The sequence below is a fragment of the Monodon monoceros genome, unplaced genomic scaffold, assembly GCF_005190385.1.
Source record: "Monodon monoceros isolate NGI ecotype Baffin Bay Population unplaced genomic scaffold, NGI_Narwhal_1 Super_Scaffold_18, whole genome shotgun sequence".
NCBI lineage: Eukaryota > Metazoa > Chordata > Mammalia > Artiodactyla > Monodontidae > Monodon > Monodon monoceros.
In genome coordinates this window covers 35,162,445-35,185,763 of record NW_021703774.1, presented here as the reverse complement: position 1 = coordinate 35,185,763, position 23,319 = coordinate 35,162,445, and the positions used below count along the sequence as shown (strand labels likewise).

The window sequence follows — 23,319 nt, the reverse complement described above, 5'->3', positions numbered from 1 at the left end:
GCTGGGGGTGGGAGGGTAGAAGGAGTGATGCTTCCCCTCCTATGGAGAAAGGGAGGAGAGTAGCCAGATCCTTCCGCATGATTTATCATGTAAAGTTGGGTCAAGTCACCCTGGTTCCACTGGGCACACAGCTCTGCAGGGGGTACTGGGAGCGTGCCCGTGAACAGGGCTCCTCTCCTTTAGCTCCACCCCTCGCAGCCTCCCCAGAGCCAGCCTTTAGTAACAACCAGAAAAGTGGCACTGGCAACCGTAAAAATGACACTTCATCTTTCATCAGCACTTACTCTTTCTCATCCATTCTCTTGCTTTTAATTGGTAAGGACTCTGGGAGGTAGACATTGCTATCACGGTTTTACAAAGTAGGAGAGAGGGAAGTGAAATGACTTCCCCCACTCACTCAGTGCATAAGTGGCCATGGCAGAGTTGGAACTCAAGTCTCCTAACTTTTGGTTCAGGCCTCTTTCCGTTCCCTAACAACCATGGGGCAGGACTTCTGGGTAAGAGTGGCCTGCAAATTCCATTATCCGTCAGCCTGTGGCCTTCTGGGTCAGGGGCCATGATTCCAGTGTGGCCAGGGCAGGGTCGGAGTCAGAGGGGTGAGTTCCCCGACTTTGGGCACATCCAGCAGGGGAGAAGAAGGAGCTGCCTGACCCTGCAGACATTCAGATCCTGCAGACCTGACCCTTCACTGACAGCCTTGTCCCTTCAAGGAGTGAATCATGGAGGGAAGACTGGCTGGGTCTACAGGAAAGACATGAGGAAGAGGAAAGGGGGAAGTGATATAAGTAGCGCTTCTGAGCCAGAAGAGAAGGGGAGAGCTGTTGGGCTCGTCAAGATCAGATGGCTTTACAGAGCCCAGCACCCTGCCACACCCAGCTAGACTCTCAGTCACACTGACCCCAGACCCACCTTGGCCTCAAGGAGCTGCCTTGGGCCACTGGACACAGGTCAAGTCTCCAACTTGGTGAGATGCCACAGGACTCCAAAGGAAAGGGTTCACAGGGGACTGAAGGGTAAGGCTTTGAATAGAGAAGTATAAATTCTTGGGCAGCTGGACATGGAAATCGCATGAGAATTGGGATCCAAGGGTCTTCTAAATCCTGCCTCCTCTACCTGCCAGCCCTGAGACCTTAGCAAACTGTTTGGTCTCTCTAATCTTCATTGGCCCAATGGAAATCATGATTCCTACTGCATGGGTTTTGGGAGAGAATTCAGTGAGATGAAAACGTGAAGACCGTAACGTGCCATAGGAACGTAAGGAAATATTGTTCTATTCAATATCTTTGAAATCCAATGCATCACACTCACCCAGGGCCCTAGGGAAGAAAGTTCCAAGAAAAACTGGAAGTGAGGATACAAAAGGAGCCTGGGGAGGTGAATGGTTGCCAGGGGTCCCTAGCAGGGCCAGTGATCACCCTAGAAAACCAGCCCCATCATCTCCTCAGGCGCGGGGCAGGCAGGAGGCAGCAGGGCACATTCCTCACCTTGCCTGCACGCAGCCCTGGTTTCCAGCCGTGTCAGGCTCATTATTGAGAGTTTGTTAACATCATTAAAGCCTCCATCCTGGGCAGTGAGCAACAGGCACAATCATTATAGATATCTGTGAGAGATGAATTTGGCTAAATGGACCCAGTGCAGAGTCCTGGGCACGGGCAGGATTAGCGGGCACAGTAATGACTCACCATATGCTTGTGCCGTGCCATCTATCACTCAGCAATTAGGTTAATGTTGGTTAAAGGGCCCCGCTTAGTCTCTTGCTATCAGTGCCCCACAGGTCTGTGGAGGGCCGGATGATTCCATCACAGGACGTTTCCTGGGTGATGAGATGCAGGTTGAGGCTGCAGCTCAGCCCTGCCTGGGACAGGGGCTCTGTATGAGATGGACTCAGCTTGGGTCCTCAGACCCCCTCCCTCTCATCTGCTGCACCTACGAAGTCAGCCATGTCCTGACGGATGTTACATGCTTGTGCTCCCCACCCCAAGGATGCACACTCACGGGGAGAAAGACACCATCTTTGCCAATCTATGGGAGGTGGTGCAGTGTGAGGCGAGGGCACCGGGCTGGGTGCCAGGAGCTCAGCTATTGATGAGCTATGTGATTTTGGGCAAGTCTCTTTGCTCCCTGATCCTCAAATGTCTCATCTGGAAATGGGTATGTAGAAATGGACCTCTACAATCACTTCTGTGGCCCTAGGATGTCAGAAGCAATATGGAATCTGCAACTCCCACCATTAGAAAGCTTATCGGTGGGACTAATGTGAATCCAGAGGTTCCTGTCCATCAGGAGGAGTCAAGCCTCCCAATGTTGAAGCTAAATAACTAGTAGAGAGTTATTTAGTCTAACTTCTCATTTTACAAGGAGAAACTTTAGGCATCCCCAGCTGTTGTCTCCTGATAATACACAGGGAGCCTAAAGCTACCAGGGACACCGAGAAGAGGCAGGAGGCCCCCAGAAGTCAAACCACAGGAACTTTGATGACCTGTAAAGCCTAAAGGAGGAAGTGGTGGCCACACCGCTGCCTGCGGTCATCTCCAGCCAGGGAGGGAGGGAGCACAGGTTCCTCAGAGCCTTAGGAACCCAGCCAGGTCTACCCCACCTCCCCCTCCTCCCGCCCCAGCCCCCCCACAGCCACGTCACCTCCACCCCAGCACAGCCACCATGTCCATCCTGTCCCTTCCACAAGAGACACAGAAGATTCCACTGATTCTAGGGGCAGTAGAGTGGAACGGTCAAAGGCACGAGCTTTGCAGCCAGGCTGACCTGGATTTGAATCGTGGCTCTGCCACTTCCCAGCACTATGGCCACAGATGAGTCACTTAGCACCTCTGAGCCTTGGCTCCCTTGTCTGTAAAAATGGAGAAGACCCACCCTGTAGGATGCCTGAGGATGACACGAGATCCTATCTGGGCCAGTGCCTGCCACACACAGCTCGACAAATTGTAGCTCTTGTTTATTTTTGAGGTACAGAATCTGCTTTGGCCTGACCCTCATTCCTCAATATAACCCTCTCCACTCCCTATAGCTGCCCTTGCTTCTTCCTTTAACCCTCTATCTCCTTGAGCTCAGAGAACAAATGCCAATAACAAATACACTCAAGGAGGCCTCTCCATCCTTCGCTGCGAGCACTGGGTCCCAGGAATAAAAAGGAAGAAGAGTTAGAGGTCATTAGAGTTCTTCCACAACATGGTCTGAGTCCTCAGGACTCTCACCCAGCTCTTAGACTTAGCAACCCAGACCATTCTAGAGTCCACCGCTGACTGCTTCTCCTCTCCCACTCACTGGATGAAGTAGAACCTCATTCCACCAGCAGGGAAAGGAGTCAGCTGCAGTGCCAAGGAAGGGAACCCATGGTCCAGCTCTAGGCCCTCCCTGCAGCCTCGGCCCCTGCATCATACCCTTCCAAGCGGGACACTGAGAGCCAACTGCAGGCATTCAGCCTTGGACACTTGGGCAGTGCCATCTCCCATCCACCCTCTTCTCCCACGTGCTTGACGTGCAAAGCTCGTCTTTTGGGCCACAAACCCTGAACAAGAAAATGTTCTAGAAAAGACAGTGTGCCAAGACGCCCCAGACAGCTGAACAGGCCATTCTAGCCTTCTCTTCTCCTAGACAGGCCCCAGGAGGAGCAAATATGCCTATGACCTTCACGTGTTCTTATGTTTCCTCTTTCCATGACTTCAAGCCTGCCATGATTCGCTTCTGCTTTTCTTCTCGAGGGTGGCTCCAGCACAGTGGCCAAGGGGGGTGAGTGAGGGACAAGAAAGCACTGATTAGAAGAGAGAGAAAGAGACTTACCTGCTGCCTCCTCTTCTTCACACCCCACACCCCCAGTAGAGAGTCGATAATCCTCTGATGCTCCTTGAGAGCCCAGAGCAATGTGACAGGATGACAGGGACCCCAAACGGGAACAGGTGCTGGGGCCCAGGAAGCAGGATGGGAGAGTTGTTACTCCAAGCAGGTAGCAGCATGGAAATAACCCCACGTAGTACCTTAAATTAAGCTTCTCAAATGCTCCGCTAATGAGGTTTAAGGAGACGCTTACATGTAAAATGCTAATTGATCATCACTATCGTCTTTACTGTGGGTTCATAATTAATTTATTCACAGAGGAAGGGAAAGGAGAACGTCCTTTGACATGCACTCAGTACTTTCTTGTCGAACCTAATATGCTAAACGTAATAAGACAGTCATTGTATGTAAAGTAAATATTCACCGGGAGTGAAAGTACTTATTTGGGATTAGCTGTTAGGAAGGAGCTGGAGATCGGTGGCATGCCGTGTGTGTGAGCACGCCATGTATTTGTTTAATGCAAGTTTTATTACATCAAAATGAAATCTCTGTTTAGTTACCTTCCTTCCTAGAGGAGTTGTTGAGATAAGCATCCTCCTTTAAACACGGCTCTTCCCCACCGTGCCTGGATAATGCTGGGGATTAGTGGAGAGGGGTCTGTTTTTCTGACTCCCCACTAAACCAACCTACCAAGGGCACCAGACTGCTCAGACTGAACTCTTAAATGGCATTGGGAAGGAAAGAAAAGCCTTCCATCTCTCCCCTGGGTTTCCTTTTGCTGAGCCTTGTGGAGCCCTTTCCCACCCATCCCATGCCTTAAAATTCCAGGCAAGAGATCCCCCCAAGAATCTGATTTCTTCAGTCCCTCCCATATCCTCCAGCTGCCCACTCTTTCTAGAGTCTGCTGTGGCTAAGGCAACCCGTCTGTAAATGTGCTTGTTGTAACTTATCTCAGGTACCAGGGAAGCCCTCACTGGGGGTATCAAGCTGCACATCACAAGAGAGAGTGCCTCCCCCTTCCCTCCCCCCGCCCCCAGCCCCCCCCCCCCCCCCCCCCCCGCCATCGTTCTCCAGCTCTCCTGTTGATGTGAGACATGACTTCCAACCCCAGGGCTGGTTCACCGCCTCGCCCACCAGCTCCATGAGCTCAGCCCTTGATTAAATGGGAGTCCAGTGTCGATTGCTGTCCTAATGAACTCATCCACCTCCCACCCCCTCGCCTGCTGCCACTGGATGCCACTCCTCCCATTCAGCTGGGAGCTCCGGTTTGGGGAACTCACTATCTCACCAAATTATCTGTTCCCTCACTGCAGGAAACAAACCACAATTGAATCAGCTTGGCAAATCAGTCCTCACTCCCTCTTCTCGGGAGTGTTGCAGTGTTGGCTTGTCACATAGGAAAGAGCACTAAATTACTGCCCCTAGATCTCTCTGTTGAACATTAGGTTTATTCCACAAATATTGGGTTGATACCCAATGCCAAACCCTGCACTAGGCACCGGGGACTACAGGCTTGCTCATAGAAATAGGCAGCATAGCATTTCGAGGGCTTTAGAGTTGAGCTCATCCAACCTCTCACAGTACCAATGAGAGACTAAAGCCCAGAGAGGGAAAGTACTTTACCCAAGGTCACACAGCCACATGGTTGAGCAAGCTGAGTCTTGGTCCAGCACTATTGTAAGACTGTGATGAGTCATTCACTGTGACTATGACGGGGTGAGCAAGCTGGGGCAGGGATGCAGCTCTTCCCAAGTCTCTCATGGAAAGGTTTGCTCTCTCCTCAGGATCGTTTGTGAGATGGGCCATGCCCTTGTGGGGACCACCTCTGGGCCCGTGCGCCTGTGCATTGGCGAGTGTAAGCCAGAGTTCATGACCAAATCCCATCAACAGTACACGTTTGTGGTGAGTATTGGGTCTAGTGCTGAGCTACAGGCTTCTAGCCAGGGCACATTTCTGCTCCAGGCTTCTCCCAAGAAAGTCCCACCCACCCCTCTCCTGAGCCGGCACCTCCAGGCTTCTCGCAGATGGAGTAGGAGACCAGAAAAGGGAAAGCCTGTCTTTCCTGGGTGGGTCAAGTGCATGACCAACAACACTTTGGAGACTTTGGCGTCCCAGAGAGCCACAGGTCAGAGTTCTAAATAAGCAAAATCAGGCCTTTCTTAGAAAGTGGATCCTAGACACAGGGTGGGGAGGGGCTGCCCTTTGTCCCACCAATGTGATATCTCTGTCTAATTCCAGCCTAATGAGGACAGATCATCTGAGGGACCTAATTATAAAGGTCTATATTTATCCACACGCTTTGTTTTCTGCCAAGGATATTGTAAGTGGGAGTTTAGAGGAGCCATTTGGAGTCCTGCAGGAACACAGGTCTGTGTGCAGGACCATGGGAGTGGGATGTACGAGTGAGCTGCTCTGTGTGTTGGTGTGGTTACACACACATATGCACACACTCAGCCCTGGAAACACTTCTTCCCGCCCAAGCAACAGATGGTGGACTCACAAAGGCTTTATTTTCTCGTGCTGAACAACCTGCTTCTGGGGCTCCAAAGTCCCTTTTCTGACACCTAGGCAACATTGCCACATCAAGCTCTTCACTGAAAAGTGTTAACACCAGCGGAGGGGGTCAAACCAGCCTTGCTCAGAGTATTGAAAATTTATTTGACCACAAAATTCTCTTCTCTCTAAAGCACTTTACTGCTTGTTTTAGGTTTTCCAGTCTCTGCCTTCTTACCTCAGCATCTCCACCTTTCCTTGTACCAGTCTTCTCTCAGATGGGAGGGTACCATGGCCTATATCTGCAGCCCACCTACCCCATCTCCTGTGCAGGACAGACAGGGTCTCGTGTGAGAAGCAAACCCAGAAAGACTGGATGGAGAGAGCTGTAGAGTGTCAGAGCTGGGAGGGCTTTACAGATCATGTAGCCCACTCTCCTGTCTTGACAGAGGAGGGAACAAAAGCCCAGAGTGATCCAGAAACTTGCTTCAGGGCCCATCACTAGTGAGTGGCTAATGCAGACTAGAGTTCATGCCTGTGTAAGTGCTCAGTTAAATGCACTTTCCACTCCACTCCGCTGCCGGCTAGGCAGGAGCAATTTCTTTCTGATGCATTTTAGGCCAGATGACATTTCTTTTAGGCTTCAGGCTTAATTTTACAATTTAGTGAGCTTACTAGAAAATCCCAGCCAACGATGGGCCATCCTCCTGGGAAGGTCAGGGAAGACGCATCGAACATTTACTGACAGGTCTCTGCACCTGTTGTGCCCCTCTCTTGCTTAGGGAGGGACGGAAGGACACAAGCGTGGGCCATTAATGGATCCTCTTGGTGGCCCAATCCAGGCAGGGATCCTTTATTCAGCCCTATCGATTTTGTGCCCAAAAAATCAGTATGCGCTCCAGATAGAGAAGCATTTTCAAATTGTTCTCAATTTGCAAACTAATTGATAGATTAGTCAGTGTCATCTCTGCCTTCCCAACAGTGTTATGAGCATAAGACTCCCAGGGGAGTTAATTAATTGCAAAACACGGCCCTTCTGCCTTCCCTGGATATGCCTGGAGCCTCTTCTTAGAAAGGGTCTGAGCTCCAGGGTAGGCAAAGAGTGTTTGGGATTAGAAAGGGTTCACTCTGAGCGTGGACACAGTCCCTCCTTCTGTCTTTAAGTCTAGCCTGGGTTTCTCCCTTTGGGTAAAACCTGAGCTGTGATCATTTCTCTGCTTCCTCCCAAAGAACCCTTCTGTGTTGTCACTCAGCCCCATCCGAGGGCCAGAGTCCGGAGGCACCATGGTGACCATCACAGGCCATTACCTTGGGGCTGGGAGCAGCGTGGCTGTTTACCTGGGCAACCAGACCTGCGAGTTCTATGGGTGAGATGGGCTCGAAGGAGCCCTAGGAGACTGTACACGTGAGGCTTGTGCACACATGTTCCTGTGCATGTTCACATATGTGCCTGCCCCATCATCTCCATGTTATGTGTCATGTCCTGGGCCCAAACACCATTCCGGTCACTGTAAGGAATATATACCACTAGTCAATTTGTATCGCGAGTATCACAGGGGCTAAATGCTTCTACACATATTTAGAAGTGAGAGGACCATAAGAGCTGCTGATGAGGGAGGCTCCCAGGAGCTCTCAGTCACCACCAGGATCAAGCATTCATTATGCCCCCACCACGGTGACTTGAGAAACATGGCGATTGCATGGCCTCTGTCCTCTGCAAGCACAGGCTCATCCTCAGGGCATCTCTTATGTGCTAAAAATTGAACACCTACTATTTGTCAGATATTCTGATGAAGCCCAGGGGATGTAGAGAATCTAGAGAGAATTCTGAAAGGATCCCTGGATGAGAACCCAACTTGCCCAGTAAATCTCCTCCCTGGACCATAAACTGCCTGAGGGCAAGGACTGTATATTTGCTTCTCTGCATAGTAGGTGCTCAATTTATTAACTGACTGACCAGACACTAAGCACTGGCTAACTAGTCATGGTCTAGAAAAATCCAGAAAAGAGGAGTTCCCCCAAAGCCCAAGGAGCCCTGCCCCTGCCCCACCTTCTCTAATCCCCTTCTCCAGTTGGCTCCCTCCCTAGTCCATCTGGAGTGGGATCTCAGGTAAAAAGAAGCACTGATACACACTGCTAAGGGATGTTCCCCAGTCTAGAGTATGAAAGGACAGAAGAACTTTCCTGGGCCATACCCCCCAACCGGGGAAAACCCCTTCTCAGGCCAGAGGCTGCGCCTCTTGCCCATGCCTTTGCTCACAACCCTCCTGCGGTCTCCCTGTAGGCGATCAATGAATGAGATCGTGTGTGTCTCACCCCCGTCATCCAATGGGCTGGGGCCCGTCCCTGTCTCTGTGAGTGTCGACCGAGCCCGTGTAGACAACAACCTGCAGTTCGAGTACATAGATGACCCCCGGGTGCAGCGCATTGAGCCCGAGTGGAGTATCGCCAGGTGAGGCAGAGCGGGCGGGGATACACCCAGCTGCTGTGCAACCTAATCCCTTCTGCCAAAGTGCAGCTCCTGTGAGGATCCTAGGGGGACAAGCGGTAGCAGTTTGAGAGGGTTTTTCACCTAACCCAGACTCTGCTTGTTCCCAGTGGCCACACACCCCTGACCGTCACAGGCTTCAACCTGGATGTCATTCAGGAGCCAAGGATCCGAGTCAAGTTTAATGGCAAAGAATCTGTCAACGTGAGTAACCACGGGTCCCCTTGATCTGCAGGAAACACGACTGTGTCTGTGTTTTGCAGTGTGATAAGGTCTGTGTTAGGCACTGGGACATTCGACCGCCAGAGAAGAGTCCAGAATCATAGCCCCAAACACCTGGGCCTCACAATCATTTTTATAATTACAGTATAATCATTTCTTGTCAGAAGGTGATGTCATGAGTGTATAAACATACTGGCTTCTGAGCTTAAGATATGGTGCAAAAGGGCTCCTGTTTTCTGCCATGTTCACTTCGAGGTCCGATAAGAGGTAGGGTGAGAGGGGAGAGAAATTCTGGATCCAGATTCAGACATCTGTGAATTGGAAACAAAACACCACCATCTATTAGCTCTACAACCATGATCAAGTCGTTCAACGTCTCTGATCCTCCCTTCCCTGGCTAGAAATGCTTATGCTAAGACTTGCCCCGCAGATTTGTAACCTGCAGCTAGGCTGGCACCTGATAAACGTTAGTCACTGCATGCAGATGTTTCCATCCTGGTTGCTAAGATGATCAAGCTGAACATTTCCCTTTATTCCTCTGTGCAGACCCATGTAATTTAATTTTTTTCCACTGTGGATTTTTGTGATGTTAAAAAAGTTCTCTATCATAAGAGCAGAATGTCTGCTATGTTGTGATAAATTTTTTAGTTCGTTCTACTGGCTGCATCTTACTCTTTTCAGGCAATATTTTCTGAAATGTTATTGTATTCATAATTATAGTCCAGGAGATGCTATTACGGCCATTATTTTTCATATGAATTACTGCTTTGACCTTCTGGGGATTGACGAGGCTGAGATGGAGACGGAGATGGGCGAGATGGTGTTGGATCTACCCTCTTATCCCTGACACATTCCCAGCATGCTTGAGGCTTCCCTAGGAAACAGAGAAATACAGAAAGTGACAGGCTGCCAGAAGGCTAGAGACCTCTGGAAAGGTCTCAGGGATGATCTGGTCCAAACTTCTCACTGTATAGCTTAGAAAACTAAGGCCAGAAAGGAGTAATGACTTGCCCCCAATCATGAAGATGGCTGGCGGCAGGACCAAGCTAGATCCCAAACATCTGACTCTTCTAAGTAGACCTCATGAGATGATGGCGGGCTTGACATTTCATCATGCCAGAGACGTGGAGACACCTGTTTCACACCTCCAGTGACCCATTGTGCTCACAGCTCTTTGGGCTAGAAGAGCACGCAACTCCAGATCCCAACATAGAGCCTGATCCATAAGTGAAAGAGGGGTGCCCCCGCCCCACTTCCAGACTGAGGCTCAGTGTCCCCAGGCCGCCTCCATCTGTTTGCTGTCTCTAGGAGTTGGCCAGCCTGGGGAGGGGCAGCCCCTCCAGGACCAGCAAGGCCCCAGAGGTTAAAGCCTCAGAACACAGAAAATAAAAGACGTGGTTAATCTAGTACAGAGGGAATTTTGGAGGATGAGTGCATGACTGACAAGATTAACCTCCAAAGGCTGCAGCATTGGTCCCCGGGAAGCTATTTGAAGAGAAGACTGGGCTGGGCAGGCCTCCCCACACCTGGCAGCCTTCTGAGAAGGCTTGGGTCCTGGGCATCCTGTGCGCCCGCCAGGACACGTTGGCAGCCCCAGGCAGGAATCTCCCCAGCAGTTCTCCCAGCCCACCCACCAGGACCTCAGTGCTTCAAGGAGTTAAGAGACAGCTCCTGCCTCTCGAGCATTCGGGGCCCTGAGCTCCAACAGGGACCTGCCTGGAGTCTGCAGGCTGGCAGGCAGCCTGGAGGAAAGGCCTGGGTGTGCAGGTTTCCACCAAGCCGGGCCCCAGCATGGGAAGCCCGTAAACTCCGCCCGATGCCCTCTCTTTCAGGAGTGGTGAGAAAGAGCCATGTTGCCCCTGAAGCCCTACCTGGGCTCCACGTCATCCTCAGTCCCCGGGGGCTACCCCCTGCCTTTGGGTTTGGAAGCAACCCTGTGAGAAGGGCCAAAGCGAAGGCCACAAAACCCAAAGGAATGTTTGGCAAAGTGCCAATGCAGCGCTGGGCAGAGAGCAAACGGAGGCCGTTTGTCTGGGGGTGATTTGCTCATTCACAGAGGAGTCCCATCCAGGGACACTGGAGTGAGCAGGGAGGAAGATGGGGGTGGGGCAGGGAAGTGGTGCTTGGGCTGGGGGGTCTGCCCTGTGGAACCCAGGGAGGGGACTCCCAGCTCAACTCTGTTTGACCGCACCACCATTTTCCTCATGCCAGGGTGTCCCCAGCTGGAACGTGAAAGGGACATTAGGTTCACAAGGGGCTGCTGAAGGGTGAGCTGAAAAGGGCGGGGATGCGTACTGACCTCCGACACGGCACGAAGCCCTCAGCGAGCTGTTGGTTTAAACTCTTCAACTCCCTCTGGAAAGGGAGGGTTAAGACTTGGAGCTCTGACATAATGTCTATGCAAGTGTCAGCTTTTTTTGCAATTTCACACACGGTCTTGTTTTCCGAACATGAAGCCTGGGTATGTGTGTGTTGGCCAGACACGCAACATGTGTGGACCTGCCAGGACAGCGTGTACTTGAGCAGGGTTCTCACAGATGCCCTTGGCTGTTGCTGGGACACCGTGACTCCCAGAGCCAAAACTGAGCCGCGCAGTGCAAGACAGGAGGAGGTGGGGAGGGGTCCAGGTTTTCTTCCCAGATCACACGTGGGTCCTAGAGTGCTTTCTTCAATCTGGCTGCTGCCTTGGGAAGCCCTCAAACTAAACCACCAGAGGAGAGAATGGCACAACACATGCCACGCGGGGCCAGCTCAGCTAGGATGTTATTTGGGAGATGAGGGTCCACCAAGGAAGAAATGACATTATGAACTCAGTGTCAATACCAAGGTTATACCCCCCATGGAGAGTTAGGGGGCACTCGGTTGGAGAAGACAGAGATCCTGACTAGAACATTTAAGGAGGTGAAGGATCCTTTTCATCCATCAGTGTTTTCAATAAACATTAACTGAACACCTACTATGTGCTCATCTCACACAACTTCCTTCTTTCCATCTCACACACACACACATACACACACACGCGCGCGCGCATGCGGGAGACTGCTTCTGTCCTACTTTTTCCGCAAACATCCATGCTCCCTCATCCCCAGACCTTTGCTGCTGTTCTCTCTGCAAGGGACTTGATCCCTTACCATCCCCCCTGTCTGGGTAAGTCCTACACATTCTTCAGGTTAAATTTCATTCATCTCTTCCAAAGGAAAGCTCCCATGAGCCACCCTCACCCTGCCTCAGGCCATGCACGCTCGTGCACAAACACAGGCTCATGCACACACACGGACCCCCGCAGAGTGCCTGGTACTTCCCCAAACTGGAAGTTTCTCACCTCCATCCATGCATTTAACAGTGTTGGTGCCCCTCCTGTGCTCCAGGCCCTCTGCCAGGACTGCACTGTAATGCTTGTCGAATCATTTGTCTCCCCCATAGACTGTGACTGTTTCACGGGTGGCCCAACTACTGGCACCGTTCCTGGCACAAAGTAGGTGCTCACTCAGTGTTGGTGAATGAATAAATGAAGTTAAAACACGCCCCTCCCTGCCAAAAAAGAAAAAAAAAAAACAATTTCACAGCCCTTTTCCTCAAGCAAGAAGCCCACTAGAGACCGGCCAAAACAAGCAAAGGGTGGGAGGGCGGCAGTGTGACCCCCACCATCACCTGCTGGGTGTTTGAACGCCGTGCTTTTGGGCCCTTTAGGTGTGCAAGGTTGTGAACACCACCACCCTGACCTGCCTGGCACCCTCCCTGACCACGGACTACCGGCCCGGCCTGGACACCGTGGAACGGCCGGACGAGTTTGGATTCGTCTTTAACAATGTCCAGTCCTTGCTGATTTACAACGACACCAAGTTCATCTACTACCCCAACCCAACCTTTGAACTGCTCAGCCCCACTGGGGTCTTGGATCAAAAGCCGGGATCCCCCATCATTCTGAAGGTAGGAGGGTGGGATGGCTGCCTGCCACGCGCAGGGGTGGCCGGAGCACCCCTCTCCTGGCCTGGCCTCCCTTCAATGCACACGGGCTCACATGGCTGTCATCTCCCTGTGAAGGGAGCTTGGTTATACATATCGACCCATTGAGTGACATATCTTGCACTTGGGATTCTCAAGGAACACTGTAGAGTATTTCTGTGTGTCCTTGTGAGCTTTGGGACCTAAAAGTCCTGCAGTGCACTGGAAGCAACGATGTCCTTTATTGACCCCATCCATGGCCGCAGTAACTGCCCTCAAATGTGAAGAGGTCACGGTCCCCTGGTACCATCCTTCCAGGTGTGTGTTACTCTACCACTTTCGCTTCTATCCCCTGCATCCTCCCCCAAACTTTCACTTGTTTACTGTTTGGTCCCCTCTTCCTTTCTCTTTACCACTCTCTTCCTCCCTTTCATTCTCTCTTCCCTTTGTTTTCTCTTTTTCTGTCTAAATTGTGGCTGTTAGAAGTCCTCTCCAAAAACTTACCATGGAGTCACTCGTTGGTTTTTGCATTGCTGCCCTTACCCCGCCTCTTTAATCTCTTTTTATTTTTATTTATTTATTTTGTTCATCAACATTAGAATATATTTTGCATTTATATAATAAAATATAGAAGACAATAAAAATAAGTGAGCATTGCTACAAGCAACAACAGAAATAAAACTCATGAGCAATATTCAGCAAAACAAGGCAGACATAAAATGATATACATTGTATGTTTTCTTTTTAAAAAATTCAAAACTGGGCAAAACAAATTTATGGTGAAGATAATGGTTACTTTGGGGACAGAAAGCAGGGGTCATGACGACGAAATGGTATAAGGAAGGCTTCCGAGGTCCTGGGAAAATTCTATTTCTTGATCTGAGTAGTGGTAATACTAGTGGGAGTTCACATAACTCACATAAGTCATAAGTTTATAGTTAAACTTATGCACTTTTCTCTGTGTTATAACTTATTAAGAAAGCTAAGACAAAAGCCTTATTTAGTTCATTAAGATCAACAGCTGGCAAAGAATTATTGAATATTATTTTAGACACCTACAAAGTTCAAGGAACCGTGTAAGGTGATGAAAGATTCCAAGTCCATTCCACTATCAAATTTCTTTTTCTTATTAGTCATCCATTTTGTACACATCAATGAATAAATGTCAGTCCCAATCTCCCAATTCAGCACACCACCACCACCACCACCCCACCGCTTTCCCCCCTTGGTGTCCATCTGTTTTTTCTCTACTTCTGTGTCTCAATTTCTGCTCGGCAAACCGGTTCATCTGTACCACTTTCTAGGTTCCACATATATGCGTTAATATATGATATTTCTTTTCCTCTTTCTGACTTACTTCACTCTGTATGACAGTCTCTAGATCCATCCATGTCCCTACAAATGACCCAATTTCATTCCTTTTTATGGTTGAGTAATATTCCATTGTGTATATGTGCCACATCTTCTTTATCCATTCGTCTGTCGATGGGCATTTAGGTTGCTTCCATGACCTGGCTATTGTAAATAGTGCTGCAATGAACATTGGGGTGCATGTGTCTTTTTGAATTGTGGTTTTCTCTGGGTATATGCCCACTAGTGGGATTGCTGGGTCATATGGTAATTCTATTTTTGGTTCTCTAAGGAACCTCCATACTGTTCTCCATAGTGGCTGTATCAATTTACATTCCCACCAACAGTTCAGGAGGGTTTCCTTTTCTCCACACCCTCTCCAGCATTTGTTGTTTGTAGATTTTCTGATGATGCCCATTCTGACCGGTGTGAGGTGATACCTCATTGTAGTTTTGATTTGCATTTCTCTAATAATTAGTGATGTTGAGCAGCTTTTCATGTGCTTCTTGGCCATCTGTATATCTTCTTTGGAGAAATGTCTATTTAGGTCTTCTGCCCATTTTTGGATTAGGTTGTTTGTTTTTTTAATATTGAGCTGCATGAGCTATTTATATATTTTGGAGATTAATCCTTTGTCCGATGATTCATTTGCAAATATTTTCTCCCATTCTGAGGGTTGTCTTTTCATCTTGTTTATGGTTTACTTTGCTGTGCAAAAGCTTCTAAGTTTCATTAGGTCCCATTAGTTTATTTTTGTTTTTATTTCCATTACTCTAGGAGGTGGATCAAAAAATATGTTGCTGTGATTTATGGAAAGAGTGTTCTTCCTATATTTTCCTCTAAGAGTTTTATAGTGCCCGGTCTTACATTTAGGTCTTTAATCCATTTTGAGTTTATTTTTGTGTATGGTGCTAGGGAGTGTTCTAATTTCATTCTTTTACATGTAGCTGTCCAGTTTTCCAAGCACCACTTACTGAAGAGACTGTCTTTTCTCCATTGTATATCTTTGCCTCCTTTGTCATAGATTAGTTGACCATAGGTGTGTGGGTTTATCTCTGGGCTTTCTATCCTGTTCCATTGATCTATATTTCTGTTTTTGTGCCAGTACCATATTGTCTTGATTACTGTAGCTTTGTCTGAAGTCAGGGAGTCCGATTCCTCCAGCTCCGTTTTTTTCTCTCAAGACTGCTTTGGCTATTTGGGGTGTTTTGTGTCTCCATACAAATTTTAAGACATTTTGTTCTACTTCTGTAAAAAATGCCATTGGTAATTTGATAGGAATTGCATTGAATCTATAGATTGCTTTGGGTAGTATAGCCATTTTCACAATATTGATTCTTCCAATCCTAGAACATGGTATATCTCTCCATCTGTTGATATCATCTTTAATTTCTTTCATTAATGTCTTATAGCTTTCTGCATACAGGTCTTTTGTCTCCCTAGGTAGGTTTATTCCTAGCTATTTTATTCTTTTTGTTGCAGTAGTAAATGGGAGACTTAATTTCTCTTTCAGATTTTTCATCATTACTGTATAGGAATGCAAGAGATTTCTGTGCATTAATTTTGTATCCTGCAACATTACCAAATTCATTGACTAGCTCTAGTAGTTTTCTGATGGCATCTTTAGGATTCTCTATGTGTAGTATCATGCCATCTGCAAACGGTGACAGTTTTACTTCTTCTTTTCCAATTTGTATTCCTTTTATTTCTTTTTCTTCTCTGATTGCCATGGCTAGGACTTCCAAAACTATGTTGAATAATAGTGGTGAGAGTGGACATCTGTGTCTTGTTCCTGATCTTAGAGGAAATGCTTTCAGTTTTTCACCATTGAGAATGATGTTTGCTGTGGGTTTGTAGTATATGGCCTTTATTATGTTGAAGTAGGTTCCCTCTATGCCCACTTTCTGGAGAGTTTTTATCATAAATCGGTGTTGAATTTTGTCAAAAGCTTTTTCTGCATCTTTTGACATGATCATATGGTTTTTATTCTTCAATTTGTTGATATGGTGTATCACATTCACTGATTTGTGTATATTGAAGAATCCTTGCATCTCTGGGATAAATCCCACTTGATCATGGTGTATGATCCCTTTAATGTGTTGTTGGATTCTGTTTGCTAGCATTTTGTTGAGGATTTTTGCATCTATATTCATCAGTGACATTGGTCTGTAATTTTCTTTTTTTGTAGCATCTTTGCCTTGTTTTGGTATCAGGGTGATGGTGGCCTCATAGAATGAGTTTGGGAGTGTTCCTTCCTCTGCAATTTTTTGGAAGAGCTTGAGAAAGATGGGTGTTAGCTCTTCTCTAAATGTTTGATAGAATTCACCTGTGAAGCCATCTGGTCCTGGACTTTTGTTTGTTGGAAAATTTTTAATCACAGTTTCAATTTCATTACTTGTGATTGGACTGTTCATATTTCCTATTTCTTCCTGGTTCAGTCTTGGAAGGTTATACCTTTCTAAGAATTTGTCCATTTCTTTCAGGTTGTCCATTTTATTGGCATAGAGTTGCTTGTAATAGTCTCTTCGGATGCTTTGTATTTCTGGGGTGTCGTAACTTCTTCTTTTTCATTTCTAATTTTATTGATTTGAGTCCTCTCCTTCTTTTTCTTGATGTGTCTGGCTAATGGTTTATCAATTTTGTTTATCTTCTCAAAGAATCAGCTTTTACTTTATTGGTCTTTACTATTGTTTTCTTTGTTTCTATTTCATTTATTTCTGCTCTGATCTTGATGATTTCTTTCCTTCTGCTAACTTTGGGTTTTGTTTGTTCTTCTTTCTCTAGTTCCTTTAGGTGTAACGTTAGATTGTTTATTTGAGATTTTTCTTGTTTCTTGAGGTGGGCTTGTATAGCCATAAACTTTCTTCTTAGAACTGCTTTTGCTGCATCCCATAGGTTTTGGATCATCGTGTTTTCATTGTCATTTGTCTCTAGGTATTTTTTTGATTTCTTCAGTGATCTCTTGGTTATTTAGTAACGTATTGTTTAGCCTCCATGTGTTTGTGTATTTTTTTCCCTGTAATTGATTTCTAATCTCATAGTGTTGTGGTCAGAAAAGATGGTTGACATGATTTCAATTTTCTTAAATTTACTGAGGCTTGATTTGTAATCCAAGATGTGATCTATCCTGGAGAATGATCTGTGCGCACTTGAGAAGAAAGTGTAATCTGCTGTTTTGGAATGGAAAGTCCTTTAAATATCAATTAAATCTATCTGGTCTATTGTGTCATTTAAAGCTGTGTTTCCTTATTAATTTTCTGTTTGGATGATCTGTCCGTTGGTGTAAGTGAGGTGTTAAAGTCCCCCACTATTATTGTGTTACTGTTGATTTCCTCTTTTAGAGCTGTTAGCAGTTGCCTTATGTATTGAGGTGCTCCTATGTTGGGTGCATATATATTTATAATTGTTATATCTTCTTCTTGGATTGATCTCTTGATCATTATATAGTGTCCTTCCTTGTCTCTTGTAACATTCTTTACTTTAAAGTCTATTTTATCTGATATTATTATTGCTACTCCAGCTTTCTTTTGATTTCCATTTGCATGGAATATCTTTTTCCATCCCCTCACTTTCAATCTGTATGTGTCCCTAGGTCTGCAGTGGGTCTCCTGTAAACAGCATATATATGGGTCTTGTTTTTTGTATCCATTCAGCAAGCCTGTGTCTTTTGGTTGGAGCATTTAATCCATTCATGTTTAAGGTAATTATCAATATGTGTGTTCCTATTACCATTTTCTTAATTGTTTTGGGTTTGTTTTTGTAGGTCCTTTTCTTCTCTTGTGTTTCCCAGTTAGAGAAGTTCCTTTAGTGTTTGTTGGTTAGGTGGTGCTGAATTCTCTTAGCTTTTGCTTGTCTGTAAAGCTTTTGATTTCTCCATCGGATCTGAGTGAGATCCTTGCTGGGTAGAGTAATCTTGGTTGTAGGTTCTTCCCTTTCATCACTTTAAGTATATCCTGCCACTCCCTTCTGGCTTGTAGAGTTTCTGCTGAGATATCAGCTGTTAACCTTATGGGAGTTCCCTTGTATGCTATTTGTCGTTTTCCCCTTGCTGCTTTCAATAATTTTTCTTTGCCTTTAATTTTTGCCAATTTGATTACTATGTGTCTCGGCGTGTTTCTCCTTGGGTTTATCCTGTATGGGACTCTCTGTGCTTCCTGGACTTGGCTGGCTATTTCGTTTCCCATGTTAGGGAGGTGTTTGACTATAATCTCTTCTAATATTTTCTCGGGTCCTTTCTCTCTCTCTTCTCCTTCTGGGACCGCTATAATGCGAATGTTGTTGCGTTTAATGTTTTCCCAGAGGTCTCTTAGGCTCTCTTCATTTCTTTTCATTCTTCATTCTTTTCATTCTTCTTCATTTCTTTTTCATTCACTGTTCCGCAGCAGTGAATTCTACCATTCTGTCTTCCAGGTCACTTATCCGTTCTTCTGCCTCAGTTATTCTGCTATTGATTCCTTCTAGTGTAGTTTTCATTTCAGTTATTGTATTGTTCATCTCTGTTTGTTTGTTCTTTATTTCTTCTAGGTCTTTGTTAAACATTTCTTCCATCTTCTCAATCTTTGCCTCCATTCTTTTTCCGAGGTCCTGGATCATCCTCACTATCATTATTCTGAATTCTTTTTCTGGAAGGTTGCCTATTTCCACTTCATTAAGTTGTTTTTCTGGGGTTTTATCTTGTTCCTTCATCTGGTACATAGCCCTCTGCCCTTTCATCTTGTCTATTTTTCTGTGAATGTGGTTTTTGTTCCACAGGCTGCAGGATTGTAGTTCTTCTTGCTTCTGCTGTCTGCTCTCTGGTGGATGAGGCTATCTAAGAGGCTTGTGGAAGCTTCCTGATGGGAGGGACTGGTCTTAATCTCTTTTTAAATAACCAATTAACTTCTGTGCACATGTGTCAATTATTCCTATTAAGATTGCTCTTACCTACAGGGCAAAAACCTCTGCCCTCCTGCTTCTGGAGGGGCCAAACTCAACTACACCGTGCTGATTGGAGAGACCCCATGCACTGTCACTGTGTCCGAGACTCAACTGCTCTGCGAGCCTCCCAACCTCACTGGGCAGCACAAGGTCATGGTGAGTGAACCCTCTTATTATTCCTCCCCTCCTCATCTTTCATGTATAATCTGTCATAAAGAAAGGGTCTTCAACCTCCTCCATATCTCCTCATCACAAAGTCCTACATTAAAAGGGGTAGGAGCTAAGAACACAAGAAAAGAAAGGCAGATGATAAGCAGGAAGTTGTTTTGTATCCAGACTGCACTGTGTGGTTGTGGTCTCTCATGCCCTTTCTGAATCGAGAAGGATTGGATGCCAGGGCTCTACAGCGACTGTGTGTGTGCCATACACAGGTCCACGTGGGTGGCATGGTATTCTCGCCCGGCTCGGTGAGTGTCATCTCAGATAGCTTGCTGACCCTGCCAGCCATCGTCAGCATCGCGGCAGGCGGCAGCCTACTGCTCATCATCGTCATCATTGTGCTCATCGCCTACAAGCGCAAGTCTCGAGAAAATGACCTCACTCTCAAGCGGCTCCAAATGCAGATGGACAACCTGGAGTCCCGTGTGGCCCTGGAGTGTAAGGAAGGTAAGTGGAGGCACTCCCTCGTTTCTGGGACCCTCTTTCCTCACCAGCCTTATTACCCCCCTGCCTAAAACAGCTCTCATCTTTGCTCCCATCTCTTCTACCACAAGCCACCCTGCTCCACTTTGACCTCTGTTTTCTCTTAAACTTCCTTTGCCCTTAAAATGCCCACAGTAAGGCCCCAGACCTGATCCCATTATTCTGTCCCCCTGTGCCCTGACTCATCCCACAGTCTGGCCCAGCCTACTCTCCTTCCCGGGACCGCAGCCTCCCCACAGTCAGAGCCTCCTGGGCCCTGTTGCCTCAGACTCTGGCTCCCCACGTAGGAGTGACAGCTCCTTTTGCCTGGCTGCCTTGGAGCAGCAGGAAAGGTGAGAGCACATGCCCTCCCTTCCACCCCATCCCCTCCCCCACATTGTGGCTTCAGCCAGTACTGCAGGCTGAGCCTCTGAAGGCCACTTGCGGGGCATCCCAGGCTGTGGTGGTGGAGACAGTGTTTCTTCTGTCTCCCAAGCAACCGCAGCTACCTGGTGTCCCCTTGGGCTGAGGACCTGGAAGACTCCCTGGGTAAACATCTCAATTAGGAATCAAAAGACTTCTCCTTTTGCTGCAAACGTCAAGATCAGAACAAGCCCTCTGCTGGATGAAAGGGAAGAGCTGGGCTGGGGCAAAGTGGGCCAGGCTCCTCCCAGCGCCAGGGCTGTGGAGGAGCAAGGAGGGCGTCAGGAGACAGGTCTGCCACCAAGGGGAAGCCCCTGTTTGGCCAAGGGCCTGGTGGTCAGGGCTCCCTGAGTCTGGGTTTGGTGGTGCTCTCAGTTTCGTTCGTGTGCAAGTGTGAATGTTAAATATATATAACATAACATTTACCGTTTTAACTTTCTTATCTTTGCACCCTAGTGCTCTCTCCACTTCTGTGCACAGAAGTTAACTGGTTATTTAAAAAGAGATTAAGAGGCATTAAGTACATTCACAGTATCGTGTGACCATCACCACCATCCATCTCCAGAACTTCCACATTTTCCCCAACTGAAACTCTGTACTCATGAAACAATAATCCCTCATCCTCCTCTCCCACTTTCTGTCTCTACAAATTTGACTACTCTAGGAAACTCATATAAATGGCATCACACAGTATTTGTCCCTTTGTGTTTGGTTTATTTCACTTAGCATCATGTCTTTAAGGTTCATCCATGTTGTAGCATTTGAGAGAACGTCATTCCTTTTTAAGGCTAAATAATAGTCCATTGGGTATATAAACCACATTTTACTTATCAATTTATCTGTCAATGGACATTTGGGTTGTTTCCACCTTTCGGTATCATGAATAATGCTGCTGTGAACGTGAGGGTACAAGCATCTGTTCAAGTCCCTGCTTTCAGTTCTTTTGGGTGTATATGTAGGAGAGGAATTGCTGGGTCATTTGGTAATTCTATGTTTAATTTTTGGAGGAATCACAAAATTGGTTTCCAGAGCAGCTGTACCACTTTACATTCCCTCTAGCAAGATATGAGGGTTCCAGTTTTTCCACATCCTGGCCAACACATGTTATTTTCCACTTTTTTTATAATAGCCATCCTAATGGGTATGAAGTGGTATCTCATGGTGGTTTTGATTTTCATTTTCCCCCAAGGTTTTTGCATCTTGGTTTATTCTCTTCCTTGGAAAAGGGGAGCAAAGCTACCTATTCTGGTCTTTGTTTGATCTGTCCGACCACTGTCTCTCACCTGCTTCTAGCACCTGTATCACCTGCACGACCCAAGTCGTGGGCTTCCTTTGTTTTAACTACACTTATAATACATAGAAAGAAAATTCAAAATTATAGGTAAGCATAGAGGAGGAAATAATATAAAAATCACCCATAGTCCCACCACCTAAGAAAGGCAGACTGGAGATATGTCATCGCCCCTGGAGATGCACGCCTATAACCCTCCCTGTCTCTACACCTGGCCCTTCCCTCCTCCACGAACTTCTCCCGCCTTTCCCTTCCCCGTCCTGCATTCCCCTCCTGAGCTTCCCTGTCTCCACTGCACTTTCATAGCTTTTGCCGAGCTCCAGACAGACATCAACGAGCTGACCAGTGACCTGGACCGCTCAGGAATCCCCTACCTGGACTATCGGACCTATGCTATGCGAGTCCTATTCCCCGGCATTGAGGACCATCCCGTCCTGCGTGAGCTGGAGGTAACACCCGCCTCCCTCGCCCAGCTGCCCAGCAGGGACGTGGGGCCTGGGTTTCCTAGGAAATGCCAATGGGGCCCAGTGCTCATAAGAAGGTCAGGAGTGAGGAGGAGAAATAGCTTGTAGAAGCATCACCGTAACGGGGATATTTCCAACCAGGAAAATCACAGCCGGGGGGGCACCCAGGCTCTTTGGGATGATTCCAGGGGAAAGCTGATTATTTGTCATTTTTTAATTAATGACTGAATTAACTAAGATTCTGCCTCATTTCCGAATGGATTTAAGCTGGCTTAAGGAAAGACCTATGATTCTGTGAGGCTTGTTTTTTTCATTTCTCAGTTTGTTTTACTAAAGATAATAAATCAGGACAGAGGAGATTAAGGGGAGACTAGTAAACCAAGCTAGTCTGCTGCGGTATCTCCTATTGTGTTGCATCCTTGGGAAAATCAGATGAATAGCATCCTTTCTGAGGTCTCTACCTGGAGCCCAACCCTCTCAACCCAGGGGGAAGTCAGAGCAGACTGCAGACCTCAGAGACCAGTTATTCCTACATCACCGAGGGTGGGGCGGTTACAGGCGTCATGGAGAGGGTCCTATAGCTGGCATCGTCATCAGCCAACACCCTCCCGGAGAGCCGGAAGCTCGTCCTCTGAAGCCACGCCCATCACACCCATCCCAGGTGCAGGGCAACGGGCAGCAGCACGTGGAGAAGGCCCTGAAGCTCTTCGCCCAGCTCATCAACAACAAGGTGTTCCTGCTGACCTTCATCCGCACCCTGGAGCTGCAGCGCAGCTTCTCCATGCGGGACCGTGGCAACGTGGCCTCGCTCATCATGACCGGCCTGCAGGGCCGCCTGGAGTACGCCACCGACGTCCTCAAGCAGCTGCTCTCCGACCTCATCGATAAGAACCTGGAGAACAAGAACCACCCCAAGCTGCTTCTCCGGAGGTCTGACCTGCGCCAGGGGCGGGGAGGCATCTAAACAGGGACGTCCGGGGCGGTGGGGGCAGGGCTGGTTAGTGTGGGTCCCACGAGAAGGCGCCCCTCCCCAGGAAGGCCTGTGTCCCTGCAGCTCCCAGTGCAGAGTCTCATCTTCCTTCAGTCCGGGTGGCTGTGCCGTGTCTGCAGGTGCTGAGCGTGATGCAGGAGCACAGGCCTCAGAGCGTCTGAGCTTGAACCCCGGCTCTGCTACCTGCTAGTCGTGTGATCTTGGGCCAGTGATGTGGCCACTCTGCTGTTTAGTTTCCTCGTGAACAAAATGGCACTAATAATAC

General features: G+C 47.6%; 1 protein-coding gene across 4 annotated transcripts in view; it reads left to right on the top strand.

The window, feature by feature from the left end:
* PLXNA2 (plexin A2) overlaps positions 1–23,319 on the top strand; it is a 216,027-nt gene that overhangs the window by 177,932 nt on the left and 14,776 nt on the right. For 3 of the 4 annotated variants that reach the window (XR_003794499.1, XM_029229414.1, XM_029229415.1), the window contains 9 exons: positions 5,574–5,691; positions 7,513–7,649; positions 8,567–8,734; positions 8,881–8,974; positions 12,683–12,922; positions 19,217–19,360; positions 19,636–19,870; positions 21,906–22,048; positions 22,725–22,993. Coding sequence is in view for 3 of the 4 variants with exons in the window: in XM_029229414.1 (XP_029085247.1) it covers positions 5,574–5,691; positions 7,513–7,649; positions 8,567–8,734; positions 8,881–8,974; positions 12,683–12,922; positions 19,217–19,360; positions 19,636–19,870; positions 21,906–22,048; positions 22,725–22,993 (1,548 nt within the window). In the remaining variant the exon portion in view is untranslated. Of the gene's footprint in view, positions 1–5,573; positions 5,692–7,512; positions 7,689–8,566; positions 8,735–8,880; positions 8,975–12,682; positions 12,923–19,216; positions 19,361–19,635; positions 19,871–21,905; positions 22,049–22,724; positions 22,994–23,319 lie in introns of those variants that run through there. The other variant, XM_029229416.1, reaches the window with a different exon arrangement.